This window comes from Hyperolius riggenbachi, chromosome 1 (genome assembly GCF_040937935.1).
Source record: "Hyperolius riggenbachi isolate aHypRig1 chromosome 1, aHypRig1.pri, whole genome shotgun sequence".
Taxonomy (NCBI): Eukaryota; Metazoa; Chordata; class Amphibia; order Anura; family Hyperoliidae; genus Hyperolius; species Hyperolius riggenbachi.
In genome coordinates this window covers 180,109,503-180,129,137 of record NC_090646.1, presented here as the reverse complement: position 1 = coordinate 180,129,137, position 19,635 = coordinate 180,109,503, and the positions used below count along the sequence as shown (strand labels likewise).

The 19,635-nt window shown below is 41.7% G+C and overlaps 1 protein-coding gene across 1 annotated transcript; it reads right to left on the bottom strand.

Annotated features, from left to right (window-relative positions):
* Positions 1 to 4,778: 4,778 nt before the first annotated feature.
* Positions 4,779 to 19,630, bottom strand: LOC137570185 (fibrinogen alpha chain-like). The gene is made up of 3 exons (XM_068278898.1): positions 17,386 to 19,630; positions 11,378 to 11,523; positions 4,779 to 9,957 (listed from the first exon to the last, which is right to left on the bottom strand). Exons 1-3 carry the CDS (start codon positions 17,495 to 17,497, stop codon positions 9,655 to 9,657), a joined length of 561 nt encoding a protein of 186 aa, XP_068134999.1. The 5' UTR covers positions 17,498 to 19,630; the 3' UTR covers positions 4,779 to 9,654.
* Positions 19,631 to 19,635: the final 5 nt, after the last annotated feature.

The window sequence follows — 19,635 nt, the reverse complement described above, 5'->3', positions numbered from 1 at the left end:
AATGGCCTGAGGTAGAGTGTATGCTTGTCCGAAAAAGTGAGTTTTGAGGGAGCATTTAATCATTTTAGCCATTTGGAAGTGTCACATCACATCCAAACGGCTGCTGTTGTGGTGCTGCGCACTTCCGCCTTGCTGCGCACTCCCGTTAGCCCGGAGATCAATGAATGGGAACATAGTTCCCATTCATTTATCTAAGTCCCAAGTAGAAAGACCGACAGCTTCTTATCAGAAGACGCGGTCTTTCAGGGTAAAAAAAAAATCACATTCTCCTTGTACTCCCTGCAAGCGAGAGTGCTCGCTTACAAGATGGAATTTAAAAAAATGTAGCCATCTTGTGGCCAAATAGTAAAACTACATGTACATCTTTTTTTTTCACATAAAACACAATGGGCCTGATTCACAAAGCGGTGCTAACAGTTAGCACGCTGGTGAAAAGCCCTTTATCATGCCTAAACTCAGTTTAGGCATGATAAGTTTAGGTGTGATAAGTTTAGGTGTGATAAGTTTAGGCATGATAAGTTTAGGTGTGATAAGTTTAGGCATGATAAGTTTAAGCACCAACTGGGTTAGCACCGCAGTGCACAGCTGATCAAAAGTTTTGCGCTAGCAAAGTCTGGTGCACTTCGCATAGAGTTTAATGGTGCTGCTTTGCGTGCGGGACTTTGCGTGCGATCTAAACTTAGCATGCCTAAACTTATCATGCCTAAACTTATCACGCCTAAACTGGCTTTTCACCAGCATGGTGCAATGATTATCACGCCTAAAGTCTTTTAGGCGTGCTAACTGGGTTAGCACCGCTTTGTGAATCAGGCCCAATAAATTACATTCACAATTAACTGTCTACCACCCACACCCAAGAAATACCCAAATAAAATTTTCAACAAAAAATAAATAAATTACAATTTGAAAAAAACAAAACATAAATAGTTACCTAAGGGTCTAAACTTTTTTATATGCATGTCAAGAGATTATATTACTAAAAAATTTTAAATTACCGTATAAGCTTGTAAATAGTGATGGACGCAAAACTGAAAAAATGCACCTTCATTTCCAAATAAAATATTGGTGCTATACATTGTGATAGGGACATAATTTAAATGGTTTAATAACCGGGACAAATGGGCAAATAAAATGCGTGGGTTTTAATTATGGTAGCATGTATTATTTTTAAGCTATAATGGCCGAAAACTGAGAAATAATGAATTTTTTCAATTTATGTCTTAATTTTCCTGTTAAAATGCATTTATGAAAAAATAATTCTTACCAAAATGTACCACCCAAAGAAAGCCTAATTGGTGGCAGAAAAAATAAGATATAGATCAATTCATTGTGATAATTAGTGATAAAGTTATTGGTGAAAGAATGGGAGGTGAAAATTGCTTAATGCATAAGGTAAGAAATGACTGAAAGCTGAAATGGTTAGGGCCCGTTTCCACTAGCCACCGCACACAGCTGTGATACGCGCAATGACCCTTCCGGGTCTGTGGGTACGCAGACGAATCCTAGAAGCTGTGCCATGCACGGTTATGGGATTCGCTGCCTCCCGCGCGAAAACTGAGGCCAATGCCGGCCGAATCGCTAAGGCAAGCAAATCAGCCGGCGGCGCCATTATTTCCTATGGCAGAGTTTCCCCAAGCGATTCGCCTGCGGGGAAACTCTGCGGATTCGGCCCGGTTTCTGCGGTGGTGGAAATGGGCCCTTGAAGAAAACCAGAGATGAACGTTTCACACAAAATAAACATATCAGTCGATAGCTTGTAAAGAATTAATGCTCTACCTGATAATTTCGCTGCTTTGGTGTGCTTTTTTAGTGTTTTTTATCCATTATTTCTCCAGGAAAAATCAAATATGGCCGCCGGCTCATATCCCTTCTGCTTCCGGGTTATGAGTTGTTCTGGATGTGCTGTCTAGGCTATATGAGACTAGGCTGCTATCTAGGCTATATGAGAAAGGCTGCTGCAGCCTTTCATCTGTGTGCTTTCATTTTGGTATGATGTGCAGCTGCCTGTAGGAAGTGTCTCTCATAGGAATGAAACTGCAGTCATCATCATTATGTAGAGTGCACACAGAGCACACAGATCATATTGCAAGCCACACTTGTCTGTTTCAGAGATTCTCTCTCAGCAGGAGCAGCCCCTCCCATGTCATCACAGCTCTCAGTATGCAAAGCAGGAAATCTGAGCCAGGAGGTGGCAAGCTTGGGCTTGAAAAGACTCCACAGAAGAGTGACTCAGCTATAATGATTCCAGGTCAAACCTAGACTGAGCTAGTCGGGGATTCTTATCACAGCTGATAATAGACTAATTAAGCAGAAAAGAATGAAACTAAAAGCAGGGTAGGTGTTTACTGTCATGTTCCCACTGATAAATGTAATAAAATACATGAGGGTGCTTCGTCTCTGGTTCTCTCTAAATATATCAAAGGTTGGAGAGTGATGGTTGTGTTGTGGAAGGGCATTCCAGAGGAGGGGTGAAGCACGTGCGAAAGAGTCAGTTCTTAAATAGTCAGTGTGATTAGTAACCACAGGATGCAGCTGGTGGTGAGCAGTCGCAATGAGAATTCCCATGATGCCATCCGGAGGCCAAACAGTGAACTGCAAGTCTTTGCAGTGGCAGTAACAAGCCACCTGCTGGTGGATGGTCGAGGTTCAGGATGATGTAAAGTCGTCAGAGCCCACTGCTGGTGGAGCAATGAATGTCCAGGGCAGTCCAAGTTAATACCACCACCAGAAGGCAGGAAATGGCAAGACATAGTTTGTGACAGCTAGGTATAGGTAGCGAATTATAGGTAGTGAGGTATAGGCTGCCCCAGTATAGGTAACCAAGTATAGGTGCCCCCAGTATAGGTTAGCCAGCTATGGGTGGCTCTAGTATCGGTAGCCAGGTATAGGTGCCCCCAGTATAGGTAGCCTGTTATAGGTTTCCCCAGTATAGGTAGCCTGGTATAGGTGGCCCAGTATAGGTAGCCAGGTATAGGTGCCCCCAGTATAGGTAGCCAGGTATAGGTGCCCTCAGTATAGGTAGCCTGTTATAGGTGCCCCCAGTATAGGTTAGCCAGCTATAGGTGGCTCCAGTATCGGTAGCCAGGTATAGGTGCCCCCAGTATAGTTAGCCTGTTATAGATTTCCCCAGTATAGCTAACCTGGTATAGGTGGCCCAGTATAGGTAGCCAGGTATAGGTGCCCCCAGTATAGGTAGCCAGGTATAGGTGCCCTCAGTATAGGTAGCCAGCTATAGGTGCCCCCAGTCTAGGTAGCCAGCTACAGGTGCCCCTAGTAAAGGTAGCCAGGTATGGGTGCCTCCATTATAGGTAGCCAGGTATGTGTATCTCTAGTAAAGGTAGCCATGTATAGGTGCCTCCAGTATAGGTAACAAGTATAGGTGCAGCTGTATAGGTAGCCAGGAATAGGTGTCCCCAGCATGGGTAGCCAGGTATAGGTGGCCGAGTATAAGTAGCCAGCTATAGTTGAACCAAGTATAGGTAGTCAAGTATAGGTGCCCCAGTATAGGAAGCCAGCTATAAGTTCCCCCAGTATAGGTAGCCAGGTATAAGAGCTACCAGTATAAGTATCCAGGCTTGGGTGCCCCCAGTATAGGTAAGCAGGTATAGGTGCCCCCAGTATAGTTAGCCAACTACCTGTGTACCTGCCGGCCTGCGACCGCGGCCTCTACGCCACTGGGTACCAGGGCATTAGAGATAGATTGCATGTCTAGGTTGCGGTAGTTTCTGCAAATAAATTAGTGTACTTGTGCCAGCACAGTAGGAAAAGAGGATAAAGAGAAGAAAAGTTATGGTCAGAGAGAGGGAGCAGAACATTAGTAAATTCAGTGACAGTACAGAGATGAGTAAATATGAGGTCAAGTGTATGGCCATCAGTGTAAGTTAGAGCAGTGACTACTGAGACAATCCAAAGGAGGATGTCAGTGACAGAAGTTTAGTGGCGACAGAATTATTGGTGTCAACGATAATGTTAAGATCACATTCAGAGGAGGATTTCAGAGAACACAGGAGGAACTGGAAGAGCCATGTCATATAAGAATGCAAAAGTAGGGCCGGGTGGGCAGTTTCTCTCAGATCTTCTTTGCCCAACCCTTTTTGAAGGAAAAATTAGTGTTAACTTAACAGTCCTTTTAAGAGAGAAAACCCACACTGGACTGACATCAAGCAGTTTGATATCTATACCACTCTGGTGACTCCTCTGTGCCCTCTGCTGACACCATATCCTTTGGTGGAGGTATTACATTGCCTGATGTCAGAACAGGGCCTTAATTCTCTCTTTCACGTTGGATACTCTGGATTTTACAGTAATCTACTATTAGAACTCACTGCTGCTGTCCGGGATCCTTTTGTGGCCGTTCTTCTGTCCAAATACAAGCTTCTTAATACTAGGCATGCGCTAGAACAATCAGCACATGCTCAGTAGATTGAAGCCAGCTAGTGCATGAAATAAAAAGCTGTGTACAATAGGCTTCTTTCTACAAGTACTGGGCATGTGCAGGCTGTTCTCGCACATACCCAGTATGAAGGAGCTCATACTTGGAAGGGAGAGATGCACTGAGAGCATATCTGAAAAGTTTTTTGTTGGATATGCTTAAAAGGAACCCAGTGATGGAACAGTGGACACCAAGAGGATCCAGGAAGCCTCTGGACTGATTGGATGCTTTCCTCTACTGAGGTAAGTATTTTTAAAAAAAAATTCACCTTAGGTTAACCTTAGAATAAAACAAACAAACAAAAAAACAAAACAAAACAAAACAAAATCAGGCAGGCAGGCAGGAATGGTATGTGATTAACATTTAATGTCTAAATATGACAAAATATTATTAATATTATTTTATTTATATAGCACCAACACATTCTGTAGTGCTGTACAAAAACATAAAATAATGGGTAGCATAGATACTGTACATGAGCAGTTCAACATACTATACAATCAGGATAACCAGTGATACAGATACCAGGTACAGATATTTATAGTTGATGTGTAATTTGAAAAACATCACCAATACTGATAGATGTTCATTTCATAAAATGCACAGAAATAGGAAACACATGGAAAAAGTCTCGGCCCTTGCAAGCTTACAGTCTAATGGGTAGTGGGGTAGAGACATTGGAGAGTACATGAAGGGCTTAGCAAATGAGGCAGTAAGCTTTAAATTGTAGCTATAGCAAATCATAGGCTTGTAGTTCCAAAGGAGAAGTAACATTCGTGAGAAGTCCTGGAAGTAAGGGTTAGAGGAGGTGACCAAGCTGGAGAACAAGAGGATCTCGGGAAGGATGATATTTGGAGATTGATAAGGAAATGTATGGAGGGGATATCCTATGTAGAGCTTTGTATGATATTGTTAGGAGTGAACTGCATCCTTTGGGTGATTGGCAGCCAATGGAGGGATTGACAAAGAGGGGCGACATCACAGGATGGGGAGGAGAGGTGGATGAGAAAAGCAACAGAGCTCTGTAGGGAGGTGCCAGTCTGTTTTTATCAATACAGGAAATTATTAGCGTATGTACAAGCATTTTAATAGCCTCTTGTGCAAGGTAAAAAGATGAATTCTGGCGATATTTTTGAGATGAAGGTAACAGTAGGTTCTTTTTGTGTTAATATGTGGTTTAAATGAGAGCTCAGAGTAAAGAGTTACCCCCAGACAGTGAGCTTTAGTAGTTGAGGTTATTGGGGAATTTTCTACATTAATGGTAATTAAACTATAGGGAGGAAGAGAGACAGAAGAAATATCCCAATCTCTGTTTTGTTCATGTTAAGTTTGAAGAATGCAGAAACAGTAGACAGTACACAGTCAGGTACTCAAGATAATACTGTAGAGAGGTCAGAAGGAGATGAGAGATATATTTGTGTCATCAGCATAGAGGTGATACTGGAAACCAAAAGAGTGTATTAATTGTCCCAGGCCATGAGTATAGATGGAGAGGAGTTCATAGAACTGAGCCTTATGGTACACCAACAGATAGCGAGTGTGGAGAGGAGTTAGGAGACAGTGAAAAAGAGTGTCAAGACTGGTAGTTGCTAATCCAAGAATGTGCTAGTCCCTTGACACCCAGTGATGAGACTGTCTGGAGAAGCAGAGAGTGATCAACAGTGTGAAAGGCAAAGGAAAGGTCAAGTATGATTAGTATAAAAAATTGGCCTTTGAATTTTGTAATTCTAAGGTTGTTTGCAACTTTGGTGAGGGCTGTTTCAGTGGAATGGTGAGATCGGAAGTCAGACTGGAAGGAGTCTAACAAGGAGTTAGTAGACAGGAAGGCCTCATTCACACCTAAAAACGAAAACGCAAACGTTTTGCATTTTTGTTTGTTTTTTTCCCTTCTGGCGCTCCACTGCGCACTGCGTTTCTGGTAAAATTGCTTTTCTAGAGCGGTTTTGTAATATACTCCCTGACGCAAGTCAGGAAGTGAACTCTTTGACCCGGAAAAGAAAAAATACAATGTATTTCTTCTTAAAACCGCGAACGCAATTGCTGCAGAAAGCGATTTTGTGAGCGTTTTTCCTATACCTTCCATTGAGGCAAAATCGCCCCAAAACTGGTACAGGCACCGCTTTGCTGCATGCACAGCGCACGAACCGCGCTGATATGAACCTTCTCATAGAGATTCATTGCACAAGCGTTTTGTAGGCGATTTTAAAAATCGCCTGGCCTTGAAAAAAGGCTGAAAACGCCCCTAGTGTAAATGAGCCAGAAGTCAGACAATTCTGAATAGATGTGTCATTCTAGCAGTTTGGAAGCAAAGGGAAGAAGTGAGACTGGCCGATAATTAAAGAGGGCTATAGGTCCAAAGAAGGTTTTTCGATTGGTGATCTCTTGATTGCTTGTTTAAATTAGATCAATTGGGTCCACTGGGCAAAAAACTATGTATGCATGGTTTTCATAAGTCTCAAACAATAGCAATAACTATGAACACCATTTTTACTTCTTCTCAAAAAACATTTTGGCCGTAGTAGTGAATGGTATTAAAAATGCATATAATATTAGTAATGGGTTCATTTGATTGAGGACTGTCTTTGGATTACATACAGGTCGACTTGTGTTTGTTTATTTATAAGATTTATTATTTTCATTACTCTGAATTATGCCTCAGGCTGGATTCACACTGTACCGATTGCACCACGGTGTGTTCACAGTGGATCCGCTCAGGATATGCTGTGTTCCGTCGCTTGTCCAAATGCAAAGTTCACATTAACTTTCAATGTAAATTCGATCTGCTTGCATCGCCATTCCCCACCCGTCTGGTCCACCTACCACTGTCACATTCAGCCCCACCGCCGCTGCTGGCACCACTGATCAGATCCACTGAAGAGAGGAAAGACCAGTATACAGGTTGGAGCCCTCGCAGGAGGATATGGGACTCCCAATTGAATTGCAACAGATGAATGGGAATCCTCCAATTAGCATCCTCCCTGGTGAGAGAAGATTCCTATTAATCTGTTGCAATCCATTGGGGAGCGCCATACCCCATCCCTGCAGTGGGTCCAAGCATGCGGGGCCAGCAGCAGCAGTGGATCCGTAGTAAAAGAAGACAGCTAACTAAGCTAACTAAGTAAATTAGCGAAACGTATGCAGCTTCTGTACTAGCAAAGCATGGCCTCAATGATGAACATAGTTTGTATGATACTAGCTGGTGGAAGGTGGGGGACAAACAGCAAGGTGACCACCTCACATTGTACGCCTCCTAAAGCACTTGACGTCTAGTACTTTCAGTGCAGGGATGGCTCTGGTGTTTTTGGCCACCTTTCCAGAGTGTGACTGTAGACTGGTCAGTAGTGAGAAGACAAGCTATAAAATTAATTGCAGTTGTTATTTCCTGCTTTAGCTTGCTTCTGCTTATCACACCTCATCTCTCTGCATGTGATAACAGACTACTCAGCTAAGGGCCAATCAAAAAGTTTTCTAGACATCGGTCCTTCAACATCATGAAGAGTAATTTAGGGTGATCTTAGTTGTGGTATTTAGTGGGCCTTACAACGCTAATTTCCTTATAGTCACACTAGACACAAAAGTCTATATCCTCTGACTGTTCTCATTACTGAAGGCTCTGAGAATGGGCTGTGTTAGTTAATAAATATATGCTATGTGTCTTAATGTACAGGTAGAAAAAGCAAAAACACTATTATGTAGATATTTCAAGACACACTATACATTCAAAACTTAGACTTCCTTCAGACATCTGGGGTAGTAGGAGTGATCCAGACACTCCTTGGCTTTCTTGTTTTAGGCATCCTCATAAACACTTATGCTTAGTTCAACCAAGCAATGGTGGTTATGTTGCTTACACAGCCTAGATGGGTTATGACCAAGGAGTAAACTGCAGATGCTGCTGAAGCATGCTACAGGAAGTTCTCAAACCAGTCAGCTAGCCATATCTGGTGCCTTTATAGACATGAGACTAGCATTAAATATAGCCAGAAGTTCCCTTCTGTCTGTGAACACATTTTGGCTCAGGCCACACTAGAGCTGAATTGCAAATGGCCAACTGGAGCAGACAGTGCAAAATCCACCCAAGTGCTTTAATGAGGTACTTCCAGAATGGATGTGTTTCCAACATAGGCTTTTATGGGAAACACATCCGTTTATCCACAAAAATGGTGCAGGTCGGGACTTGCGTTGCTCTAAGTGTACCAGAATGAAGGGATCCGTTAGACTGTACATATGTAATTGGTTCCTATACCTAACATAGCAAGCAATTGGGAAACAGATAAAAATGATGCAGGATGAGTACCGATAAAAATGGCAGGCCTAGTACCTCTATATATCGGGCACCATAATTTAAACTCCTTGACATTAATTGAGGTTTTTACTATTGCTGCCTCTGATAGAAGGAAGTAGGTTCAATCAGGCAGCGGGTTAGGGTTAGGCATGGGGGTGGAGTGGTTAGGGTTAGGCAGCAGGGGTGGAGTGGTTAGGGTTAGGAACATGGGGAGTCTTTGGGTTAGGCATAGGTAGTTGGAGGTATTAGTGTGAGTAGGCAGGGGTGAAGGCAGTGTCGGACTGGGAGCTGGAAACGCTGAGGAAATCCACTTGCTGGCCAAGCAGCAGTAATCAGGTGTTGCTACTCAAAGTGAAGACTTGCTACAAGTATCTATTGGGAATGATAGCACAGGGTTTCTGCTGCTTGGCCAGCAGGTGGATTTCCTCCGTTTTTTCACCTCCCAGTCCGACACTGGGTGAAGGGATACATTAACTTGTCCCAAGCGACTGCGTCTCCTCCATTGCCTAGGTAGTTTGCAGCTGTCCTGCAACAAGCCAATCATCATGCGGCTTCAGTCTCTGCATGGTGATAGGCTGGCTGCAGGACTCTTGCACACTCTTGCATAACCAGGAAGTGGAGGAGGAGACACAATCGCTGAGACCAGGTAATGTATGCAGATGCCGGTAATGACATCTTGTTACTAAGGTTATTTAAAGTTTTAGGACCTTTCTAAAACATTAAGTAACCTTAGTAGCAAGATGTTATAGGCATCACCCTGCACCATTTTTTTATGACGCTATTTTTTAATGTACGTCCTGTTTGAGTTTCCATTCCTCTTCTAATTTACGATCCATAAATCAGTACTTTTATCAGCTCAAGTGTGAACCGAGCCTGAATTCAAATAGTTGAAATAAATATTTGTAAATACCCGTAAAATAGCTTGATGGAGAGATTACTATAAATAATCAGAGTCAGTTTCCTTATCCTCATCTTCCAATTTAACTGCAAACTGGTCTATGTGTTCAAAGAGGCTCAAGCCTTTTCCTTGCATTAGAGGAAAATGTTCACTGAAACTGGTGACATTCGTTTGTGCTAAACTAAGATTAATATAGCACATGTTTTTATCTTCAGCCAGTTGATAATGTTTCATTGCATCCAAATGGCGGTTCCAGGTGTCGTAAGTATCCAGGTTGATTATGTGCCAGGGAACATCTTTACATGATCCTTTGCAGGAACGAACCTTGATGTCAACATCCACCTAAAACACAAGTGCAGAACACAGTTCATTGTAAAAGTGAAAATACTCTAAGGGCCCTTACACACTGTGGTGGTGTGTCGCGGCGATTAACCACACTGCTATCGCAGTGCAATTAAAGTCTGTGGGTGCTTCCATATTACCGACGGTGCGGTGCGCCGGACCTCAAACTGATGGGTTGCCATAGCTCTGTTAGCGCGCGTAACTGGGTTGAAGTGCGTCGGACCGGAATTTTGAAAATGTTGGCGGCGGTGCAGTGATGTTGCGACGTGCATGCATGAAAGTGTATTTTTACAATACGCTTCCATGCACTTTCACATACCCGAAACAGGAAGTGACCGCGAGCACGCGTTACTTCCTGTTTGGCCAGATGCCAGAAGGGGAATACTGCATGGTAACGCGGTATTCCCTGAAGGCCTGTTTTGGGCCGCAACGCTGATGACAAAATACAGTGTGAAACCGGCTTAAAGGTGCCCACTAATGATGCAATCCTAATTGTAAATTTTTTTCACTTCTTCTTAACATGAGAGGGTACATAGAGTATCTATTCGAAGTACAGTATATTCACTCTGTTTACCCTTTTACTACATAGATTTGGTAAAATTGTATAATCAAGGATGTTTCATTAGTAGGCACCCTAAAGAGGCACTGCAGTGACATAGAATAGAAACCAGAAAAATATTCAGGATACCCACTTTAAAGGTAATTTTCCTGGCTTCAGCATCATAAACACTTCCTACGTCTATTTATTGCTGTAGAATGGATGTAGCCCTTCCCTTCCAGAGATGTTTAGTCTACGATGATTATCTATGCTTTACCTGCATGCACTGCAGCTGCATGTAGTATACATACGAGAGTCCTGAATGCCCACCCTATACAGAGCCAGATTTGTACAGCACAACAGCAGAAACTACCCGCCCACTGCTGTCTATGATCTGTGTACATTATCGCCCCGTCACACAGCACACTGGCAGCTGAGCCGGCAGGAGATAGTGACACAGACTGCAGTCGTGTAGCAGCAGAGCTTAAAGTGTTTTGACAGGTTATGCGACTAGTACCTGTTCGTTGCACGCAACCCTCCCTGGCTCTTGTGGCACCCTAGGCCATGGCAACTGTGGCCTTGGCTGAAATCCGGCCCTGACCCTATGCCTAAACATAACCAACACACATGTGCACTCTGTACTAGACCTCCCAAAACCCTTGGCCAAGTCCTAGTTTACCTCTGCCATGTGGGCCTGTGCTGAACATTAACCTTGGCTACCCACTTGTCTGATACCTAACACCACCTCAGTAAGTGCCTATAATATATTGGCCTCTGCCATGCCCTGTGGTCGCATATTTACTAGTATCAAATAAAGTTAATTTAAATTGAACATTTATGCACTTTCAGTTTATTTCTTAAAATTTCGAGAATAGCTCTTACTTCCAGTCTCTTCATTGTTGTAATTTGATCCTGCACCTCACCAAGCAAATGATTGACTTTTGTCACTTGGTTCTTCACTTTTAGCTTGAGTTTCAGCAGTTTCCTCCTGAGCTCATTTCCATAATGAGCAAAGTTTCTCAACGTGTCTGAAATGTGTTATGCATAAATATTAATAAATGCTCTTTCAGTGATGAAGAAAAAACCCTCCACATCTAGCCAAGTTGCTCAAGAACATTCTCCCAGAGACAGGTGCACCATTGTCGTTTCTCCAATTGGGAGATGGAGAAGCTCCATGAAATTAAATAGAGAGAGTTTACCCCAAGATGGCGACCACTTTCAAACCTCATGAATCGGAAGGCCAGAATTGGGCAGACAGCATAAAAAAGAAAGCAACCCAACTCTGGAATTACATTCTTTCGACGAGTGAAATTTAAATCAATGTGTAGCACGATGATGGGAAGAGAAAAGTGAAGGAAAGGAACGGCTCATGATTTAAACCATGATGTATCATAAATGAAACATGGTGGGGCTAGTATTATGGAATGGGCAGGTATTGCTGGTAATAGGAAGATAGTGTTTAGGGATGATATTTTGCCAGTAGTAGGTGGTCTGCACTTGTTGTAACTCTTGGAGGAAGTAGTAACTGGTACGTGGCAGGATTTGGCAATCCAAGTGTAGGTAGAGGCAACTTCCAGGCGTATGGTGAGCACAATTAAAGTTTAATTCATCACCAACACAGGTTACTGAGAATCCCCTTGTCAAGGCCATAAGTGAGCAAACAGGTGTAACTTCCCTGCATGCTGACTGTACCTTACTCCCAATCTGATAAAATGTTGAGTTACAACACAGATGTATGACCCAAAACATATGGCCTTAACATCTCAAGAGCTTGTTAAAGGATACCCGAAGTGACGTGTGACATGATGAGATAGACATGTGTATGTACAGTGCCTAGAACACAAATAACTATGCTGTGTTCCTTTTTTTTCTTTCTCTCTCTGAAAGAGTTAAATATCAGGTATGTAAGTGGCTGACCCAGTGCTGACTCAGACAGGAAGTGACTACAGTGTGACCCTCACTGATAAGAAATTCTAACTATAAAACACTTTCCTAGCAGAAAATGGCTTCTGAGAGCAAGAAAGAGATAAAAATGTGAATTTCTTATCAGTGAGGCTCACACTGTAGTCACTGTTGCTTATTTTTCCTACATACACTAGATTAGAGAAAAAGAGATCACAGCTGAAGATACTGATGTCATGCTCCTCCATTAGTTGTGCTACACATGAGCAACTCTACTGGCTGACGGAATGCAGCCAATCTCCAAGTAGAAGAAGGACTGAATTGGTGCAACTGGGATTTTGGAATTTTATAATGCACTGTGCATTAAAATATTCATGTTTTTAAAAACACATTTTTTGTGAACTAATCTATTGATAAAGTGGTAGCCCAAATGTTAAAGTTCCTCTATATACACCGTCTAATATCTTATAAATCACTGTTTAAATGTTACCTTTATGTGTGAAATTAGGCTTTCTGTGGATGCAAATCCTGAAGCAGCTGAGTTGAGGGACTTAAAGGGTTCTGTGGGTGGCGTTTCTGCTGTTGCTGCTTGGAATGCCTTATCTTACTGTGCAGACTGCAAGGAGTGGGCACAGACTGAACTCTTAGAAACAAAATGTAGCCCAATACAGGGAAAGTCATTGACATTAAGTAGCCAGCGACTGACCTCCTTTAAAAATGGCTTACTTGATAACACATAACTGTCAAGACTTTTTTTTCAGGTATTTATTATAAGAATGAATTGAAAAAAGGAGAGTAACTCCCCCCCCCCCCCCCCCCAAGCCTTGTTCGCCCCTTATCCCTTACAGGTTGGTATTAGGCAAAGGTTTTCTGCAAAGTGAAAGAGGGGTAAGGGACTTGTAGTGAAAGCTCTGCCCCAAATGTTATGTATCACGTTGGCTGGACATCTCAGAACAGTATTTTCTGGTACTTTGCCTGTGCAGTAAAGGTATGATGGACCAGGATATATCTGCTCAGAACAGACATGAGTGGGTAGGAGGAACAACACATCTCTTCATTATTCAGGATTTCTGCAAACATCAGGTAGGTTGTGAAGGGGGGGGGGGGGCGAAGACTAAACATGGGGGGCTGGACATGGAAAAGAGAACCTGATGCTCATGGAAGTACATGTCTGCTGCTCAAATGACCATAACAAATATACATTGAAGAGTGGGTCTGTCTGCACATGAAAGAGGGAGCTGCTCATGGAATGATGGTGTGTCATTGCACATTGAAAAGTACAGGCTGGGGTGCGCGGTGTTGTGGGTTGCACAGGAAGGTACAGGGTCATGTGACACAAAGCAGTATCGTAGTATACATGTGGCTGAATAGTAGGTTCTGCCTATGACACAGGAGACCTGGGTTCAAATCTCAGTTCTGCCTGTTCAGTAAGCTGCACCTATTCAGTAAGGAGTTTCTTGGGCAGGTCTCCCTAACACTGCTACTGCCTACTGAGTGCGCTCTTGTGGCTGCCTCGCAAGCGCTTTGAGTCTGATAGGAGAAAGGCGCTATACAAATTCTGGAATTATTATAAATAGAAGTATAAATCTCAATTTCAGTTTATTTTTCATCTCCACTTTTTTTTTCTCTAAAGTTTTCTCCTCTGAGATACATTTTCGCTTTACAGGGAACCTTAACTGAGAACGATATGGATGTTTCCTTTTAAACAATACCAGTTGCTTGTCAGTCCTGCTGATCTCTTTGGCTGCAGTAGTAGCTGAATCACAGACCTGAAACAAGCATGCAGCTAATCCAGTCTGACTTCAGTCAGAGCACCTGATCTGCATGCTTGTTCAGGGGCTGTGGCTAAAAGTATTAGAGACACAGGATCAGCAGGAGAGTCAGGCAACTGGTATTTATGATTTTAAAAGGAAAAATCCATGTCCATCTCAGTTTAGGTTCCCTTTAAAATACCTTTTCAGCATTTCGTAGTTTAAAAAATTTAGCAGCAAGAGGTTAGCGCTCACAGCAAAGACTCTTTCCAAACTCCTGTCACATATATAACACCAGTTCGCCTCCTCTATAGCAATATATCAAAAACTTTTCATAGAGGTTGGCGCTCACGATGCTTTTGAAGGCTCAATGACTGTATGCACAACACATTCAAGGTTTACAATACTACACATTCAAAATTAAAAGTCCATCAATAAATAAAAAAAAGTCCATCAATAAATAAAATTCTTCATCAGAACGAATTGCAGATCTTCAGATGTATAGAGGCCACCACCACACCCTTTGTGTGCCACTCACCGCAATACACAGACCAACCAATGGTCTATATGCACAACGGGACCGTTCCCGGGTCGTCCCCCACCTCTCTGGCACCAGTAAGTTGCAAAGTCCTCCCTTTAGGCCGACTGTCCTCTTGGTTACCTCAATAAAAAGCCTCATATAGTGCAATATCGCTTTAAAAGGTTTATTTAGTAAAAAGTACAAGTTACACTCACATGCTCCTCCATAAAAATGCTCGCTCAGAGTAATTTTTTAAACGGGCTCTCCCCCGTGATTGATGGCCAGGGCTGGCAGGCGGAGTCTGATGCGGAAGGACTGAAGCGTCTTACAAGCGGTGGCGAGGCGGCGAACGCGGAAGGTCCTTTCATCTACCGAGCGCGCGGCGGAGGTGAGAGGGAGCATACGCTTATCCGGAGCCTGCCAGCCCTGGCCATCAATCACGGGGGAGAGCCCGTTTAAAAAATTACTCTGAGCGAGCATTTTTATGGAGGAGCATGTGAGTGTAACTTGTACTTTTTACTAAATAAACCTTTTAAAGCGATATTGCACTATATGAGGCTTTTTATTGAGGTAACCAAGAGGACAGTCGGCCTAAAGGGAGGACTTTGCAACTTACTGGTGCCAGAGAGGTGGGGGACGACCCGGGAACGGTCCCGTTGTGCATATAGACCATTGGTTGGTCTGTGTATTGCGGTGAGTGGCACACAAAGGGTGTGGTGGTGGCCTCTATACATCTGAAGATCTGCAATTCGTTCTGATGAAGAATTTTATTTATTGATGGACTTTTTTTTATTTATTGATGGACTTTTAATTTTGAATGTGTAGTATTGTAAACCTTGAATGTGTTGTGCATACAGTCATTGAGCCTTCAAAAGCATCATGAGCGCCAACCTCTATGAAAAGTTTTTAAAAAATTTACCAAAAGAAGTAGAAAAAGACCTATGAAAAGGATTCTGTGTATTTTCTTGCTTGCTGTGGGCATTTTATTGACAAGGGCCCAAATGCAGTTCAATTTTTCTCCTTAGTTTTCTCCAAGTTGATATTTTCACACATTGTCAGTTCCTTTTAAACCCCCAGCAAGCAAGAAAATATACAAAATCACTTTGGTAGTACTTTTTCGACTACTTTTGGTATGAGTTTTCTCCTAGGTGATATAAGTTTTCTCCTAGGTGATATTTTCACAACTTGTAAAAAAGAATGCATTTACAGTACTCAAAATAATTTTGGTAGTAGTTTTTCAACTACCGGTACTTTATGGTCCTTTTTTTAATTGCAAAATGCAGAAAAGTTATTTAAAATAAAAGATGAAAAATTATCTCCTGGGAGACAACTCAGGAGAAAAAGTTTATTGCATACGGGCCAAGTTTTCTCCGAGGAGATAATTTTTCATCTTCAATTTGAAATAACTTTAGTGCACTTTGCAATAATAAAAGCACCAGAAAGTAGGTGAAAAGTACTATCAAAATGATTTTGTGTATTTTCTTGCTTGTTGGTGGTGTAAAAGGCATTTTATTGGCAAGTGTAAAAATATCACCTAGTAGAAAACTCAGGAGAAAACTGAATTGCATATGGGCCATAGTGTGAATACTGCTTTATAGTCACCTCTTAAGTTAAAGGGACTCCGAGCAGTGCAGAAACTATGGAAAACACACTGTGAACTTGGCCACGGTCCTGGAACCCCTTCAGGAAAATTAATCCTTGAACTGCCGGTGCTACGCCTCACTCAGGTCACCCACCTGAGGGTAGAATCATGCAAACAGTGAAGAGGCGGCACACAAAAGGCTTGCTATTTAAAGCATATATTGATGGAGCAACACTACATGTTACGAACCATCACGGTTCTTCACCTGATGAAGAACCGTGATGGTTCGTAACATGTAGTGTTGCTCCATCAATATATGCTTTAAATAGCAAGCCTTTTGTGTGCCGCCTCTTCACTGTTTGCAGAAACTATGGAAAGATGCATATCATTTTAAAGCTCTCTTTCTCCTCTTTCCAATGATATATACACCGCCGCCCTACGCCTTTTACTTTTCGCTATTTTCGCGATTGAAATTGCCGCGGCCGCGATTTCAATCGCGAAAATAGAGAAAACTAAAAGGCGTAGGGGGACGATTTAGGTGTCACCAGAAAGAGGAGAAAGAGAGCTTTAAAATGATATCCATCTTTCCATAGTTACAATGTATTACACAGGGCGACTTTGTCCTAAAGTCAGCATCTCCATTCTGCTGAATGGAGCTGCTGACACTGGGGAAAGTGTCGTCCTGTGTAATACAAGTAACTATGGAAAGATGGATATCATTTTAAAGCTCTCTTTCTCCTCTTTCTGGTGACACCTAAATCGTCGCCCTACACCTTTTAGTTTTCTCTATTTTCGCGATTGAATTCGAGGCTGTGGCAATTTCAATCGTGAAAATAGCAAAAACTAAAAGGCACAGGGCGGCGGTTTATATATCATTGGAAAGAGGAGAAAGAGAGCTTTAAAATGATATGCATCTTTCCATAGTTTCTGCACTGCTCGGAGTCCCTTTAACAGCAATGAGGATTCCTAGTTATTTATGTATACCATTACCAACTGAGGTGGAGGACGTGTTGCCTGTTAGAGATCCCCAGTAAATTAGTCAATAAAGCTTTTTGAAATATTGTTCCAGTCAACAAAATGGATGCCAACAATGGGCATCTGAGTACCTTTGTATTCAGATCTATGAGGTACTTGCCTTGATCTTTAAGCATGTCTCTCTCTGCAACTTCATAAAGTTGTTTTATTTCTGCAAAGGTTTTTATGTGTTTGGAGTTACTTGTCACCCAGGATTGTTTTGTTGTTTCCATTCGACTGACAAATTCTTGCTCAGATTTGGAAATCAGGCCTTGTACCCTACACCCATTTGGGCAGTTGTCAACCTGCTGATAAGGAGAGTCTCAGTCACTTTTCTGGTTTTTAATCAGTTTTGTATGTAGATTGTGATCTAGTTGTGTATGGCATCTATACTATGAGATGACTTGTGCTGAAATGATTGCTGCTATTCAGTATTCAAGTATTTCAAAAGCTTATATTATGACTAACGAGTAGAAGAGACTCCACTTCCAGATAAAAAAAACCTTTACCAAGAAACACTGAGCAAATTGATGATCAAATTTAACCTTTCAAGTAAAATGAAATCTGATTGGTTATTTGTTCCTACATTTGCACAGTACCACTGTTTTTGGAATAATTTGCTTGAAGGGAATCTGAAGTGAGAGACATATGAAGGCAGACATATGTAATTTCTTCTTTACCAATGCAAATTGCCTGGCTATCCCAATGATCCTCTGCCTCTATAGACCCTGAACAAGCAAGCAGATCAGATTTTCTGACCCAAGTCTGCCGCAGTTAGCTGCAAGCTTGTTTCTGGTGCGTGATTCAAACACTACTGCAGCAGGACAGCCAGGCAACTGGTATTGTTTAAAAGGAAATAAATATTGCAGCCACAATGTTCCTCTCGCTTCAGGTTCCCATTAATAAACCTAGTATACCCCAATACTGCGGTCTATACACAGTATAAAACTTGACAAAAGAAATGTTGACCAAGTCAGTCAGATGATTATACGGTAACTGTTTCATTACAAGTTTTCAAAAACATTCTACTACAGGTTTAAAAAAAAGAAAACTGTTCTTTGATTGGTGATTGTGCACTACACTGCTGCAACTGGTTTTCTAAATGACCTGTAGGAATTATCGAAGGGTGTGTAAGAGAAATGTTCTTTATCACAACATCAATGAATGAGATATAAGAACTGCTAATTCTGACAAATTTGCAGAACAAGAACAGTTCTTCCTTAAAGGACTCCCGAGGCGAAGAAATACATCTATTTTCACTTACCTGGAGCTTCTTCCAGTCATTTTTTTAGAAGTAAGTAAAGATAGATTTATTTCTTCACCTCAGGAGTCCTTTAAAGGGACTATCATGAGCAACTGTAAAATTTAAAACACATGTATACACATACTTATAAGACATACATCTCTCCCAGTGTAAAATGCACTACAAATTACTTTTCTTCTATGTCACCGTCACTTACAATAAGTAATAAAAAGCTCACAAATATGAAATAGTTCAATAGTTTTGAAATAGTTCATCTTCTCATGGGGGATTCCAGTGTATCCTTTATGCTTTACAAAAGAAACCCTGGAAAGGACCTACACAAAAATGCTGTCAAGACTCCCAGCTCATTTGCATACCATTTTGGCAGTTGGACTGAGCAACTTATATTCACCAAGTTCTTTTGAAAGGAAAGAGATCCCTGAGAATTCCCAGTGAGGAGATGGACTAGTCGAAAACCAGTCAGATTTGTACCACCTACTGTAAGTGTCAACGACATAGGCAAAAAAAGACTTTTTATTTCATCTTACTCTGAGACAAATGTTCATCGTATCTGTAAGTATTTTAAATTTTAAAATTTTTTGCAACAGTGGTCAGACAAATCACTGCTAAATGGACTATACTTGATATGATGTACCCATTAACGGTACAATATTTTCCTCAGATGCAAACAGTGAATCAGATTTTTATTGCCAAACTGTACAGAAAACCACACAGTATGTGGAGAAAATCGACATGAAATATTCTATGGTCAATTAGAATGAAAAATCTGGTAGATTAGAATGTTAGTAGCTTAAAGAGAAAAGAGAAAAGGAAGGCTAATGCATAAGATGAACACAAGTAGTACATAAGAAAAATCATGAGTTAAATCATTTAGGAGAGATAAATAGTGAGTTAATAAGTAAAGTGAGATAATTAAACAGAAAAGCTTTGTGAATCAGCCCCAATGTGCCCTAATCTGACCTTTTATGGGAACAATCAATAGTTACCTTCCGATCATTTACGATAAATCTGAGTGAATGATCGCATCTGAGGAAAATATTGTACCAATGGGCACCTTTAGACCTAGTGCTGTCTTTCTATCATAGAATGTGTAATGAACACTTCCCT

Coding starts and splice junctions, on each gene's coding strand:
- LOC137570185 (XM_068278898.1), bottom strand. CDS start 17,497: ATGGAAACAACAAAACAATCCTGGGTGACAAGTAACTCCAAACACATA. Junction 11,524..17,385: donor AGACATGCTTAAAGATCAAG/GCAAGTACCTCA, acceptor AACACATTTCAG/ACACGTTGAGAAACTTTGCT. Junction 9,958..11,377: donor CAACAATGAAGAGACTGGAA/GTAAGAGCTATT, acceptor CTTGTGTTTTAG/GTGGATGTTGACATCAAGGT.